Source organism: Giraffa tippelskirchi, chromosome 3, assembly GCF_054371585.1.
Source record: "Giraffa tippelskirchi isolate mGirTip1 chromosome 3, T2T-mGirTip1v1.2.pri, whole genome shotgun sequence".
NCBI classification, from domain to species: domain Eukaryota; kingdom Metazoa; phylum Chordata; class Mammalia; order Artiodactyla; family Giraffidae; genus Giraffa; species Giraffa tippelskirchi.
This window is the reverse complement of record NC_137277.1, coordinates 131,775,781-131,791,368: the sequence shown is the minus strand read 5'-3', so window position 1 is coordinate 131,791,368 and position 15,588 is coordinate 131,775,781. Positions and strand designations below refer to the sequence as shown.

The 15,588-nt window shown below is 51.9% G+C and overlaps 2 protein-coding genes across 11 annotated transcripts in view; one reads left to right on the top strand and one right to left on the bottom strand.

Moving 5' to 3' along the window:
* RALB (RAS like proto-oncogene B) overlaps positions 1-12,630 on the bottom strand; it is a 71,765-nt gene extending 59,135 nt beyond the window's left edge. For 2 of the 9 annotated variants that reach the window (XM_081575991.1, XM_081575984.1), the window contains exons 1-2: positions 8,511-8,707; positions 3,005-3,100 (exon numbers count right to left, since the gene is read on the bottom strand). The gene's annotated coding sequence lies outside the window, so the exon portion shown is untranslated. Of the gene's footprint in view, positions 1-3,004; positions 3,101-8,284; positions 8,324-8,392; positions 8,708-8,964; positions 9,524-10,021; positions 10,129-12,338 lie in introns of those variants that run through there. The other 7 variants (XM_081575993.1, XM_081575985.1, XM_081575990.1 and 4 more) reach the window with 6 other exon arrangements.
* Positions 8,457-10,697, top strand: TMEM185B (transmembrane protein 185B). 2 transcript variants are annotated; one of them, XM_081575982.1, is made up of 2 exons: positions 8,457-8,939; positions 9,117-10,697. In XM_081575982.1, the coding sequence occupies exons 1-2, from the start codon at positions 8,905-8,907 to the stop codon at positions 9,955-9,957; spliced, it is 876 nt and encodes a 291-aa protein (XP_081432108.1). In that variant the 5' UTR covers positions 8,457-8,904; the 3' UTR covers positions 9,958-10,697. The 2 variants fall into 2 exon arrangements, with proteins under 2 accessions (XP_081432108.1, XP_081432107.1); XM_081575981.1 differs by having other exon boundaries at positions 8,457-10,697.
* Positions 12,631-15,588: the final 2,958 nt, after the last annotated feature.

Here is a 15,588-nt window from a genome sequence, read left to right as displayed (position 1 = left end):
TGAGGGCTCCCTGGATAAGACCAGAAAGTTTATAGCTGTTTCCGGCAATTCAGAAAGAACCTCAATGATGGTAAATAATTTTTATGTTCTTACAAGACAAAAAGCCAAGACCAACAGGAACTCTGCACAACTTCATCTTCCTTGCTATAAAAGGAGGGATTGCTTGGTCTTGGTTTTCGTCCTGTAATGCAGGGATCCCCAACCCCAGTACCAGTCCATGGCCTGTTAGGACCTGAGCCTCACAGCAGATGAATGGTGGGCGAGCGAGCCAAGCTTCATCTGTATTTACAGCCGCTCCCGACAGCTGTGCGAGAATTATCCTGTAACCATCTCCCCCTACCCCCTAGCCATCCATGGAAAAATTGTCTTCCGCGAAACCAGTCCCTTGTGCCAAAAAGGTTGGGGGACTGCTGCTGTAATGTATCTCCAGCCTCAAAAATACATTTTCCATTTACATTCAGCTGATTCATGGTGAGAAAGCAGCCCAGGTCTGAAGTTTGCTGCTTCCCTCTCCTCAAAGACGACTGCCAGGGCAGGGCACTGGGTGGCGGCTAGAAACTTAGTTCTAGACTTAGTGGTCCCCCTCCTTGTTGTTTCATCACCTGAGTCAGCACCAGGGGATCCGCCCCATCTCTGATGACAGCAGGTGAGTTCTGGACCAGGTGCTCCCATGGCGGCACAGGGCCTTTGATGGGGACAGAAACACAGACTCTAAGGAGCAATGCCTAGTGGCTCAGTTGGTAAAGAATCCGCCTGCAATGCAGGAGACCCAGTTCAACCCCTGGGAGGGGTAAATCCCCTGGAGAAGGAAATGGCAACTCACTCCAGTATTCTTGCCTGGAAAGTCCCATGGATGGAGGAGACTGGTGGGCTCTAGTCCACAGGGTCGCAGAAAGTCGGACACGACTTAGCAACTAAACCTACCACCAAGGACTAAGATAACCTGTCAGAGGTCAGCTGGCTGAGGGTTCTGAAAGCTTGCCACACGCTGGAATCATTCAGGGAGCTTTAAAAAACTTTGGATTCCGAACCCAACCTGCAAGGACTCTGATTCGGGGTGTTGGGGTTGAGTTGAGGGATCTGCTTGTTTAGCCAGCAGCGCTGCATTGGGAGATCCCCGCCCTGTCCTGTTCCCTTTAACTGATAAAACAGACCTGGGTCCAGGTGGAGAAATGAATTAGGTACAGTCACCTGGGTTTATTTACACTACAGAACCAAAGTTCCCCTTTAGTTGTTACCTGTGCCCCCCAAGCGTGATTCTTGTCTTCGCTTCCTGCGAAGACACCCTTCTCTGAGCCTCAGCACAGGCGAGAGGGCGAGCAGCAGGTACACACATGGTGGTGGTTGCCCAAACGTGCCAGCCCTGCATCTCTATCAGCCCGCCTTTATCCTATCAGGGGCAAAGTCATCATCCCCATTTCACAGACGCTGGGTCGTGTGGTCAAGGACACATATCTGCATAAATGACAGAGCTGAGCTTTGAATCCAGGTGGTCCCTTCTGTGGTTCATGCTTAAATCCACCGGGGGACTCTGGCATCCATCTAGTTCAGGGTTCTGTTCCAGCCTCCTCCTCCCCCATCACCCAGCCAGCCCAATCCTCACCCGACAGCTTATTCCCAACGCTTCTCTTTCTCTCATTTTCAGCTGACTTTCAATTAGTTTCAGCCCAGGGAACTCTGGTCCACCCTCTGGCTCTTCCAGGGTTGCTCCGTGTGTCATGTCTGTGCCGTGTGACTGTATGGCTGAGTAAGCAGTCCTTGGGGTCAAGGCCGTAGGATCCAGCACACAATTGTCCTGGGAGGTGCCCACGGCAGAGTGATGGTGGATGGCTTGAAGCCCAAGTGCAGAGCCAGGCTCAGTCCCAGCTGCCCCCGGAGGGGTATGCACAGACATGCAAACTCACGATGTCTCTGAGGCAGCCATAGGGCAAGCAGTCAAATGAGGCCAGAGAGATGGGAGGAGGGAGGCTGGTGAACCAGGCCTCAAAGGGCATGGGAAGGCGCTTGGCTTCGGTCCTTAGTAATGAGAAGCTGCCAAAGCTCTGTGGCAGGGAGACTCCACCCTGTGACCCACTGTCTCCATGTACCCTGCAGGCCAGACTGACGGTCCCCTAAAGGCAAGAACCTCATACAGTTCCTGGGGTCACTGAGTGATAGGCAGAGGCATTTCTTGTACTTGTTGGTTTGTTTATTGTCATTTGCTACTTTGCACCAGTTAGTAGAAGAATGAGAGGTACTCCAGAGTGAAATCGTGATTTAAAGCTGACAAATGTCTTGCTTCTGTCCCAGTAAACACATCATCCATGACACATGCTCCCACAATTTGTGACAAAGCCAGGTGAGAAGAGGAGTGAGGATTAACCCTATGCCATAGTAGACTTTTGGGGGAGTAAATTAACAGTGTACTCAATGAGACTGGGAGAAGAAGACTTAGATTTCACATGTGAACTGTTGAAAATATTCAGGTAGTGCCGATTTAAGTACAAACAATGGATTTTGAGTGGCCTACCATTTCTTGAACAACATCCCATCGTTCAGAAAGCTTCTTGCCCATAACTACAAGAAAAGGTTTGAATTAATGAAGTTTAACTATATTTGGATGCCTCAAAATAAATTGGAATTTGGAAAAGACCCTGATGCTGGAAAGATTTAGGGCAGAAGGAGAAGGTGGTGACAGAGGAGATGGTTGGATGGCATCACCAACTCAATGGACATGAGTTTGAGCAAACTCTGGGAGACGGTGAAAGACAGGGAAGCCTGGCATGCTGCAGTCCATGGGGTCACAAAGAGTCAGACACGACTTAGCAACGTAACAATAACAACAACAAATTAAATAATCCCAGGGCTCGGTTTATGGGTTCCTAATATTTGGAGGTTACTGTGATTGACCCCAAATAAACCACTGACCCCACACACACATGTCAAAACCAGTCCTGGTTTTTAGTTGACTTTCAATCTTATGCAGCCCGACACCCAAGTCTACATTTCACTGGGGCCTTTTTACCTTGTTAACGTTATCCTTCACCTTTGTGGAGTTTTATAGACCGAAAACACTTGACCAGCTGCTCTCAGTAGTGGCAGATTCGTACTGATTCTGTTTCTGCAAAGACAACATAGAAAAAAGAAAAAGACTCAACCTCTAAAAACACTAGACTTTACATGTCAAGAGTCTTAGGAATATTCATTCCTTCAATCCAGCAATTCGATTTCTGGGAATTACCATAAGAAACTCAGTGCAGAAGAGGATACGTGGAGTAAGAAAGACAACAGTGACTCTTATCTTAGAAAAGAACAGGAAGAAACCCAAGATGCAACAAGGGAACAGGTGAGGAAAGCTAGGGACAAGCCTGCGGGGCCACTATAAAGACGCTCATGATGAATTTATGGGGACCTGACATGGTTCTCTTTATGTTATTTCATCACCTTGGAAATATCATTGATTATAAGACATACCACTGTTTCATGTATCACGAAGGAAAAAAAATCCCAGGCAGGAGCAGCTAGTAAGAGGCATCTAAGTAAAACTGGGACCCCCCAACAAGGGCTATTCCCTGCATGGAAGAGGAATGATAAACAGCCCTGTCAGAGAGAAATGGCATTCGACTTCGATTCCAGATGTAGGGAGGGAACAAAATTAGCCCTGAGAACGTGAACAAGCCAGGACTCAGGCAGGCTGGAGTCTGAGTTTGCACTAACACCACAGCCTAAAAACACCATGAGTTGGAACTGAATTTATGTGAAATTTAATACAAAGTGCTCTCAAGTTGACAGTGCCCCCCAGGCGACCATCAGAAGCTAACAGAACCCCCTTTGGAAGAGCTGGATTTCAAAACACGCTGACAGTGCCTGTAAGACACCGTCAATTGGGCAGTGAATTCATGACTCAGAGATGTGAAAATAAGTGAGTTGCAGGATTAACGTTAAGCAAAAAAGCAGACTAAAATGGTATGTGGATAATGACATGTCTTTTGCAGAGGAGACCATGTGGAACGAACTACACTAAAATGTTAATAGTGATTTTGTGTAGGTAGTAAGATGAGAGCTTTCTCCCCCTCTCTGTAAACAACTCATTTTCCAGATTTTCGTAAAGCAAGCATGTATTTAGTGACCATAAAGGAAACAGGAGAAATAGAACAGGGTGATGTACATAGGGAGGGAGTGATCAGGGAGGGCTTCTTGGAGGTGATTCCTGAACTGGGAAGGGGGGCAGCAAAGGAGTAGTCAGAGCTGTGCAAAGCTGCATCCCACATCAGGATGGGGCCCAGGTTATGGGGCAGATGCTAGATATGTATTTATTAAATGAATACACAGGTTGAGGAAAATCTGCTAAAACATGAGCCTAGGTCTCCAAGGGCCTCAGAGTCTGGCTCTTCAGTGGGCCTATTCTCACTGGACTGAGCCACTGCACAGGGCCAGGCTACCAGCTGGGCCAAAGGCAGGACTCAGGAAAGTCTGCAGCTGAAAATTCAGCAGAAAACTATAGTTGTGTCTAGTTTCCCCATCTGTAAAATGAGGGTCATGCCTCTGCCACCGCATGAACTTCAGATGATACAGAGCTTTGAAATATTGAGCCTAGCACATCTGAAGGGCTGGGGTGCTCCAGGGTGTACTCCTGGGAGCCCAGAATCCTCCCTGTAAATGTAGCATCTCTGAGCTTTAGACAAGCTGCTCTGCTCCGTCGCTCAGCACATGGGAAAGCTGCCACATCAGCTGCATCCCTCTTGCCTGCCTGTGCTTTCCTGGACATGTCTACTGCATACAGGCCTGAGCTAGCAACTGCGGACACAGAGATGAAAGAGGGGCCCTGCCCTCGGGGTGCCAGGAACAACCAGGCAAGCAAGGATAGGGCTCCAATGCCTGGTGGTGTGAGCCCCAGGACTGATCACATGGCAGGGAGGACAGGCTTCTCAAAGGAGGGATGCCTCCTCTACGGCCAAAACAGAGACCACGGCCACCAACAGGGTAGGATAAGTGAGTGTGTTCTGAGTTTTTATACGTTGTTTCATTTTACACTTAACAATTCTATGAATTCATCTCCATCTCACTGACTGGACCAGAGGTGGGAATACTTGCCAAGGTCACAGAGCTTGGGGACAACAGTGCCAGGGTTCACAAGTTGGCCTGGGAGATGGAGGGGACCACAGAGCACCGAGGCGCCAAGGGTGACACAAAGGGCCATGTGGGCTGTGGTTTCCTCCTGAAGAAGCTGAGGTGAGCAAACCCAAAAGGGTCTGAAAGGGAAAATGTCCCTGGGCCTTCTGTACAGATCATTCTCTGACCTAAGTCACTACTAGGAGGACATTCAGAGGGGGACCCTGTCTCCTGGGGCCACACTCCTGCCCTGGTCCCAGCTGCTCAGGGGAACTGACCATCCAGCAGGGCCCAATGCGATCATGAGTCCTTAAAAACAGAAAAGGCAGCAGAGATGCAGCAGGAGGATGAGCCACAGCGATTCAAAGTGGAGGAATGACTCAACCCAATGCTGGTGGCGGTGAAGGGGGCCACTGACAAGGAATGGGTGGCCAAGAGGCAACCCTGGCTGACGGCTGGCAAGGAAAGGGGAGCCTCAGTCCCACAGCTCCAGGGAACTGAATGCAGAGAAGCTAAATGAACCCAGAAACTGATTCTCATCAGGGCCTTTCAGAAGTGAATGAGGCCCTCGATTCTGGCCTGTGAGACCTGAACAGAAAACCCACTGAGCACCCTGTGCCCAGGCTCCTGACCACTGTTGTGAGCTGCTATGGTTATGACAAGTTGGAAAGAAGGGACGGGGGAGGGGGAAGGGACAGCACAGGGCCCATGATGCTGGCCTGGGGACTGGGCCTGGCTACTGACCCCACATGCTCAGAGCGAGGGGGCAGAGAAGCACCATCCTGAGCAGATGCAGATGGACTCATTCACTCAACTGACTTCCCTCAAGCACTAGCTGCAACATATGTGCTGCCCGGGGGTCCGAGCTCCAATCTCACGGAGAAAAAGACGGCCAAACAGACTCAACCCAGTGAAAGAAGTCCCCCAGAAACAAAGCCCCTGAAGTGAAGGGAGGTCAGAGAAGGGTCATCGATCCACCAGGAGTCGAGAATGTTTTCCTGGGACTGAAGCCTTGTCTTGAGTCTTGGTAGTTCAGGAGGGAGGGAGGCTGGGGTGGTGGGCTGACCCTGAACAGAAAATCAGCATGGCAAGTTCTGAGGGAGGACAGCTGACTAGCAGGGGACCACAGGTGGGCCAGGGCAAGCTCTGGGGGCCTCCCGGGCCAACTGAGGATGCTGAGCAGGGGTGAGATCATGCGGCATAGACACATTGCAGGCTGCTGCCCAGAATCAGCATGACAGGCCTACACTGGGGGACCAGGGCATTGATGCTCTGGGGTGTATGCCAGGCTCAAGGTCACTGGTGGTCAGCACCTGGCACAGAACAAACAACCTCTGTTAGCTTGAAAGGTCAATGTAAGGACAGGGGGAGGTCCTTGAGACCCTAACTACATCAGGGAAAGTAGCAAAGGAGAGGAGTCTTGTACAGAACTGAGGGTTCAGGCCTACGGGCACAGGAAAGCCAGCTGTGGGGGCAGCAGACAGTAGCCTCTCCCTGTGGCTCCACCTCAAACCCATAAGCAGGCTCTGACCCCCTCAGGAGGGTGCAGCAAGGACTCATTGGATGGTGACCAGCCATCGTATGATTCCCCCTTCCTGGACGGAGAAAAACAGGTCCCTGTCCTAAGGAGCTGCAGAGATAGTACAACATACTCCAAACTTCAACCTCTGCCACAAAGACAGTAAAGATAGATGACCCTGAGGTCATCTGGCTACAGGATTTCTGCCCATTCCAACAGGGCCCAGAAGACCTGGCCTGGCCACTGCCTCCCTGGGGGGCTGCCAGTCAGTCCCACCCCTAAAGGATTTACTTGCCCCAGTGTGGTAAATATTACCGGCTCCTGTTTCTCTAAACGCAAAGTGTTTTCCATGTATGGATTCATCTCAACGTCAAATGGTCCTTAGTGCTATTATTAGCCCATTTTGTAGTTGGACTGGTAGAGGGGTTTCGAATTTTTAATTTTGTTTCAGCTGACAAATCCCTCCTTGAAAGGAAACAGTAAAAGAAAAACCAGGATGCAAAACAGATGGATTGGAGCCTGGGAAGAAGGGGTGGAGGGTGAACCTGGTGTCCCATATAGTCAACAGTCTCCCCACAGTGACTCCCAAGGGGTCCTAACAAACAAGGGACCCTGAAGACTGGAATCTGAGATTAAGGTTCACTCAGCTGGAGTCCCTTTCCTGAGGACCGCCCAACTGGCCTGGCTGAGGGGAGGGTGGTGAAGCTGTGGGAGAGCTTTGAGAGATGGGACTGTCCACCCTTCACCAGGCTTCACCAACTTCGAGGTGGACTGGGGAAGGCTGGCTCCTGAGTCTGGACCATGGCCACCACTTTTGTCTCCAGAATCCCTTCTTTGGGAGACCCCACACCAGCCGAGCCCCATTGACAGGCTCAGAGCCCAGCACTTGAGTGTGGCAGATTCTATGGGAGCTGAAGGGCAGGAAAGGTGAGCAGCCAGGGCTCTGAAGAGGGAGCCTGGAGAAGGCAGGGAGGGGCCTCTAGCGTCGGCGGAGCAGACAAGTTGGGGTCCTGGATACCACCACGGCCGGACCCCAACTTACAGCCCAGGACCCCTGAGGCCAAGAAAGCACACGTCCTGCCCAGGCTTCTCAGCGGCTGGGTGGTAGGACTTGAACTGGAAGCCAGATTTCTTGATCTCTGGCTCCAACCCCTGGCCCCAACAGTATCTGTGAGAATCAGACTAAGGCAGGACCAGACAAGTCAAAGGAGGACGAAGGACTCAACCGGAATCTCCATTCTGCTCTAAGTTGCCGGATGACCAGCGGCAGGAAGCACCTGCTTGTCGCAACTTTGCCAACGGACCCTGCAGGGTCTAATGCCCTTCCAGCGCCCACCCTCCACTTCCGGGTTGAGACCCTCCCCCCCCCCCACGGCACTCTGCCTCGGCCACTTCACAGACGGCCGGAGAACCGCCGGCGGCCCGCCCGGTGGGGTCCAGCTCCGGAAGCCGCCAGTTCCACGCACAAACCGGGCGCTGACCGCACGCACGAGCGCCTCTCCGCACAGGCACAAGCCCACCGCCTCCCGCGCGCACCCGTCCTGTGCATTCAGTCAGCAGCACCCACTCCCTCGCTCACAAACTCCCACCCCCCCGCCCCGGCCCCCGCCCCGGCCCCCGCCCAGCTCGCTCCCATGCCGTCCGCCATCAGCGCAGCGGGCGCCCAAGCCTCACCGCCGGCGTCTGAACCCCTGGTCGGCTGCGGGCGAAGGTGGGGCACCCGCGGCAGGCCGCGCCTACCACTCTTCGGTCCCGCCCCCTGGGCTGAGCCCCACCCCCTACCTCTCCTCGGCCCCGCCCCCGGGCCGGCCGGAGGATGTGAGCTCACTCCCGCCTCCCTACTCCCGACGCCGCCAGGAAGCGGCCGCCCGAGGTCGCCGCCCGCTCGCTAGCAACGGACCGGCCAGAGAGTCACCAGCGCGCCAGGAATCCAGGCAGAATCCTCTGCCCCTACCCTTCCCGCGCCACACGCAGTAGCTGCCTTCCAAATGGGTACAAAGTGAAGGCGGGCGGCAGGGCTGGCGCGGCTACCGCTCGCAAACGCTCGGCGCCGCCCGGCCTCTCGGGTCGCGGGGAGAGCGCCAGCGCGGACGCCCCACCCACCGCTCTTCCGGCCAGGCCACGTGACCGCGCGCGCACGTGTTTCGGCCTCTAGGTGCGGCGGGGCCGGAAGCCGGTCCTGGCCGGCGCCGGGCCTCTGTCCACCAAGAGCGGGCCCGGGCTAGCCGGCGAGGCGGCGGGTCTGGGAACGGCGCAGAGGCGGCGCCCGCCGGAAGGCGGGCAGCGGCCTGGCCATGAACCCCAGGGGCCTGTTCCAGGACTTCAACCCGAGTAAGTTCCTCATCTACGCTTGCCTGCTGCTCTTCTCAGTGCTGCTGCCCCTCCGACTGGACGGTGTCATCCAATGGAGCTACTGGGCCGTGTTCGCCCCCATCTGGTTGTGGAAGCTTCTGGTCCTCGCGGGCGCCTCGGTCGGCGCGGGTGTTTGGGCGCGAAACCCGCGCTACCGCACGGAGGGAGAGGCCTGTGTGGAGTTCAAGGCCATGCTGATCGCCGTGGGCATCCACCTGCTGCTGCTTATGTTTGAGGTCCTGGTCTGTGACCGGGTGGAGCGGGGGACCCACTTCTGGCTGCTGGTCTTCATGCCGCTTTTCTTTGTGTCCCCCGTGTCCGTGGCCGCCTGCGTTTGGGGCTTCCGACACGACCGGTCCCTGGAGCTGGAGATCCTGTGCTCCGTCAACATCCTGCAGTTCATCTTCATCGCCCTGAGGCTGGACCGGATCATCCACTGGCCGTGGCTGGTGGTGTTTGTGCCACTGTGGATCCTCATGTCGTTCCTTTGCCTGGTGGTCCTCTATTACATCGTCTGGTCCCTGCTGTTCCTGCGCTCCCTGGATGTGGTTGCTGAGCAGCGAAGAACCCACGTGACCATGGCCATCTGCTGGATAACGATCGTGGTGCCCCTGCTCATTTTCGAGGTTCTGCTGGTGCACAGGCTGGATGGACACAACATGTTCTCCTACATCTCCATATTCGTCCCCCTTTGGCTCTCATTAATCACATTAATGGCCACAACGTTTAGGCGAAAAGGGGGCAACCATTGGTGGTTTGGTATTCGCAGAGATTTCTGTCAGTTTCTGCTTGAAATTTTCCCATGTTTAAGAGAATATGGGAACATTTCCTATGATCTACATCATGAAGATAGTGAAGATGCTGAAGAAACATCGGCTCCAGAAGCTCCTAAGATCGCTCCAATGTTTGGAAAGAAAGCCAGGGTGGTGATAACACAGAGCCCTGGGAAATATGTCCCCCCACCCCCCAAGTTAAATATTGACATGCCTGATTAAACCTCTCTTCTGGGGAGTGCCCACAAGTGGAAGAGAAGTCATATACACACAAAATCCACCTTACTTTGGCCTCTTTGCCCATCCATGCCAAATCTGGAACTGAAAACAGGCTTCAGAACATCATTTCATGCTTTGAAATTGCTGCCTATCAGTGACTCATCAGTATTCACCAGAGATGCACGAGGTTCTTTTACTGTGTAGGTGTGCGTGCGCGCGCACGTGCAGTGTTCCTCCATGAGGGAGGAACTTGTTTTCTAGGCTCATGATTGCAGAGCTAGCTGGGAGCAGTAAATTGAGTTGTTCTGGTAGGTCCTCAAATGGAATAACTACCTGGAGTTTTTTAAAGTGGTACTATACCTATTGAAAGTATTTAGAAAAGTATTTTTATACACTGCTAATGTAAAATTGTATTTCAGATTGTGCCTGCTGTGACATAATAGCAAATGTAAAGAATTCTCTTTCCCACAACTTGCATATAAACCTCATAGTTGTTACTTTCAGTGTTTCCGCTGTTAAAATGGTTTTTCTTTGGGCTTTACTGATACTGGTCTTTAATAGCCTAATAGGTGAATTTTTCTAATGCAGTGAGTCCACCCATATTTATATGACTGTTTTAGCAATGTAATATATATTATGTTGAATTCTAGTTCTGTGCAGTGTATTATGTTAAAGTATTTTTTTTTTAAGTTTGTGAAGATATATATGTCTACTGCAGATGTTGTTAAAAATTGCTTAAAACATGAATATGTACCTGGTGTGGGGTCTTATCAGTTCTAGGCATGAATACAGGGATTGAAGATCCCGAGGATCTTACTAGTCAGGTGTTAGATGATTCTAACAGTTGGGAGGTCTCTCTTGGAAGGAACCACTGTCCTTTGAGAACAGGTGACATGCCCCAGTGTGGTATCAGACCCTAAAGTGACACTATTATTTAGCACCTTGAATTCTTCCACACAGGCAAGAACATCTCTTCAGGAACAATCAAAAGAAGCACATGGTTTGTCCATTTCTTAGAATCTTAGTTGGCCGTGATACAGTGGTGTTTGTACTTGTCATTGGAAAGCCAGAGAAATTGACCTCAACCTGAAGTGGCCAACAGATTCAAGTATTATTTTAAGCCCCAACCTTCTTGATCGGGCAGTGACAGGGAAATAATAGCTCAGGTTATTTTTAAAATAAGTAGTTTTTCTAGGTACTGGTGGTACCAGGGAATCAGAAGGGTAAAAAGCATATCCTAGGAAAGTAATGTTCTTCTGACTAAGAACAAATAAATACTTTCAAAAGGAGGTTACCCTTTAAAAAAAAAAAAAAGGTTAAAAGTAAAAGGAGTATTATATTACCGGGCTCCATATGAACCTTAAAGTAAACAGTCTACCTGGTGAGAGGACAAGCTAGCAGCAAAAGCCAGCCCTTTGGAATCCGGGTCCCTGGAAGCCTAAGGGCGCTGTAGCTCAGTTTAGTCACCTAGAGCTGAACTGAGGTCAGAGCCACACACAGTTGGCTCCTGCCAGCTATCAGGATGTGGGAGGTGGGCTGAGAAACAGTGGGTGTAATGTTTCCTAAGGGAGGATTCATTCGTTTGCTTTCTCAACAAATATATATTGAGGACCTACTCTGAGCCAGACATGTATGTGCAGATCCATTGGAGAATAGTTCAAAGGTGGCCCCAGCCTGCTTATCACAGGAGCCTGCCTACGGGAGAAGCCAGGCCAACACACATGGGAGGATGCCACTGGTTCAGGATGAACTTCACCTGGAACCTCAGGCCCATGTTTCTTTCTGGAGCCCTGCCCTGAATGCCCTTCCACTCCCAAATAATACCTCCAACGGCTTGGCTTATACTTTGGGAAGACCTGGGAGGAAAGGAGAAGGTTACCTGAGGAATCAAAGGGCAGGTTCAATGGCAGCATTGGGATAACCCGTCCCTCTTGGTTACAGTTTGAGGCCAGGGACTTGTTGACACCTGAAACAATCCCTCCTAACCTGGGGGGTCACCCCCCATACTTACCCTACCCATCTCCTCACTACCCCCAGGGTGGCCTGGAGTTGGAAACCAGTGCCTAGATGTGATGATACGCTTGCTCACCCAGTGGGTCTTCCCCTGTCAAGCCACTTTCCTGCCTCAAGAACATATTAAGTAAAAACAATGGGAATGACAGTTGTAGAAAAGTTGTTTCATCTGTAAAAGTTAATACAGTCTCAGCTCTGCCTGGGGATTTACCTAATTGACAGGCAACTCTGACTATCCACAGTATGTAGCATGTGTTAAATTCTGTAACTAGTTTGTTCTGTAAGATGCTTAGTTTTTACTGTGAAACATCCTCAAAAATCTCGGCACCCTACCAATTACAAATTTTCACCCTGGGGCCTGTGGCACTTACACTCAAGGCTGTGGGTATGGTCCAGGTCTGTCCCACGAAGCATTCCGCATCCCTGATTCTGTTCCAGGTCCTGCAGCAGCACTAGCAGTCTCTGGGAGATGTCCTTTCATGGCAGAAGCACAAGAGGCCAAGCAAATCCCACAAGCAGACCCGTAATACCTACTCACACATGGTGTATGACATACTGTTCTGTTGGTCCAAGCACAAGGCCAAGCCCAACCTCAGGGTGGCCAGTTCAAGCCGAAGGAATGATGACACAGTCTGCACCGATGTTGTGAGATAGTTTTGAAGGCTGGAATCACAAAATTTGTGGTAGAGTTATTTACCCCCTGCTGCTGCTGCTGCTAAGTCGCTTTAGTCGTGTCTGACTCTGTGCGACCCCATAGACGGCAGCCCACCAGGCTCCCCCGTCCCTGGGATTGGAGTGGGTTGCCATTTCCTTCTCCAATGCATGAAAGGGAAAAGTGAAAGTGAAGTCGCTCAGTCGTGTCTGACTCTTAGCGACCCCATGGACTGGAGCCTACCAGGCTCCTCTGTCCATGGGATTTTCCAGGCAAGAGTACTGGGGTGGGGTGCCATTGCCTTCTCCATTAATGTTTTACAAACGTTTTAAAGTTCACTGTTTACTATTGTAATAATAGAAGGCAATCTTGGGAGGGAGGAGGGGATTTGAGGTGAGATGAGAAAGACCCTGCATTAAGACTCCTCTAGTGTGGAGGGTTCTGGGGGCTTCACACACAATGGGATTATAACAGTGCTGGACTCAAGAGGGTTTCCCTGGGGACCCTGCAGGGTGTTCTGGAAAGGTCCAGCCTGAGCACAGGGGGACAGCCAGGTAGGAGGTGCTGGGAAACAAGGAAGAAGCGGAGTCTAGATGGGCCTCAGCAGCAGGTGAGGGTCAGAGTGGATCCTCCTGTCCAGGCCTCTGACCGGTGGAGGAAACCATCAGGAGCATCCAGGAAGCTCACATGCTGGCAGGAAGACTGGGACCAAACTCAGCAGGCATGTGAGGATCAAGGGAAGTTGCGCTGCCAGAAACCCCAGCAAGTTTGTACTTCAGGGACCATCTGGTGAGGATGCTGCAGCTGGTGACCCCACCATCTGTCACAAGACGCTGCCACCAGAATGACAAATGCCACCAGTGTGGCCCCTGCTGCTATGAGTAACTCCTCAACCGTCTGCCAAAAACTCAAGACTTAAGTACCCGGAGGGCAGGTGTGATGGGCAATACTCAGGTGTGCATTTGCCCTTCAGACTCCAGAACTGAGAGGGAAGGTGACCTGGTTCCTGTGGAGCTGGGAGGAGGAGGCTGGCCGGGCTTAGCCAAAACATGCTCAGTAGAGGATCTGCCCAGAAGAGAAGGGTGTTCAGACACTGGGTGACCAAAGCTAATGACCAAATCGGTCATGTGTCCTTCTTATGAGCTTATGCTTCAAAATCATGGCTCCCGTCTGGCAGGACACAAGTGGCCTCGAGACCAAGCAGGGATCACCCCTCCCCGAGGGAGAAGGGAGACAATGCAGAGCTGCCGCATTGATTGCTTCATCCACCTCTTAATCCACAGCGTTTAGAGACGTCTCTTCCTCTCCTGTCATGTTCTCTGTATATTCTAGAATGTGTGGATTAAGTGACCACCAGAGCAGGCCTCCAAATGTGGTCCAAAGATCCCAGGGGCCTGCAAGCATCTCCCCTCCCCACGACACCTCTGGGGGATGCAGATTCTCTTCATCCTTCAGCCGAGAGGACACACCACAGCAGGTGAGATGCGGACACAGACCTGAGACGCAGCGCCTTCTACTAAGCCAGATGCTAAAGGTTTGCAAAAATGCAAAAACAATGCCACTCCTCAACTCACCAGATTTCTTGTTATTTTTCATTAAAAAAAAAAAGTTAACATGTAACAGACTTTTTGTTTTTAAAAGAAATAATATTTTTTAAAGTCATCGTTTCTCCTGTCTATAGTAGTAAACGTTACTACTCCTCACATAAAAGCACCTTGGGGTCTTCAACAATGTTTAAGAGTGTTGAAGGGGTCCCATGACCAACAACTTTTGAGAACTGCTGCCCTGTATTCCTGTGGGCAGAAGAGAGAGGAAGGAAAATGAAAACTGGGTGAGATGCATTAAAATCCATGTCCATGGCAGGGAAGGGACAGTAAAAGGCACTGGTCTGCCCCACAGCTTACAGGATGCTCTCTCCTCTGCTACCCTCCATGGCCCCATTGGCCTCCGCCAGCACCTTAGGTGGCTGGGTTATGTAACCCAGTGGGGTAACTCATACCTTCGTTCTGGGGGGCCTGAGCCCTTTGCTAGTCTCGCTGGGTTTTCCTTTATTAATAATTTCACCTAAAACTCCTGAGGGAATGCCTGGATCCTGGCCATAATCCTCTTTGCTTTTTGTGGCAGCCACACTTATCCCCAGAGTCCCCCCGACCTCGGCACTGGAAGGGTGGCTGTGTTGGCTGGAGGAGGGTGACCCTGACCGTCAAGAGGAAGTAGGAATGGACAGTCATGATGTCCTGTTGGCTAAATGGTTCACTGAAGGGCCTGGGAGGGGAAGTGGGTTTCAACACCTCCCTCTACCGTGGAGGCTGCGGGCTCCCCAGGTCCCCCACTCCACCCACTGATGCCCTTCCCCTGTGTGTGTCACCTGCCACCACCCTGTGTGCAGAGTGTGGGTCCACTTGGTCCATCCCATTTCTTGTCCCCTGCCAACCCCTTCTGCTCCCAGTAGCCTGGCCACAGGGGCTGTCCCTCCTGGGGAAGGGCCTCCCACCCCAAGTGCCTCCTGCCCTCCATCCTCTGCTCCACAGCACAACCCTCTCAACATCTTGACCTGAGCAACTCTCTGGAGTGGAAATATGACCAGTCAGATGTGGCTGAAGTCCCACCCCTTGTGACCTACCCACCCCACTTCCCACTACCCAGCTGGTTTAATGACAGGACTCAGTCTGGGTGTGTGTTGGGGTGGGGGGGTGCTGGTGGTTAAATATTCTGAGCATCATTTATGGCCCCTTGTCTACTCAAGGCCTGACTTGCCCTTCTCCTTGGTCCCTGCCTGGCTCTTGTCCCCTTGGACAGGACTCCTGGGCCTGGTCTCCCAGCTGACCCTGGGAACCAGGCTGATCTCGGCCCCAGGCCAGGGGTGCATGCTATAACCACAGGACTGTGAAGCATCAAACACACCCCTAAGAGCTGGGAGACCAGGGCCACAGCCACCTAGACCCAAGTCCTAGCCGAGGGAGACCAAC

Excerpts from the sequence above, each read along its gene's own strand:
- TMEM185B (XM_081575981.1), top strand. The coding sequence starts at position 8,905 with ATGAACCCCAGGGGCCTGTTCCAGGACTTCAACCCGAGTAAGTTCCTC.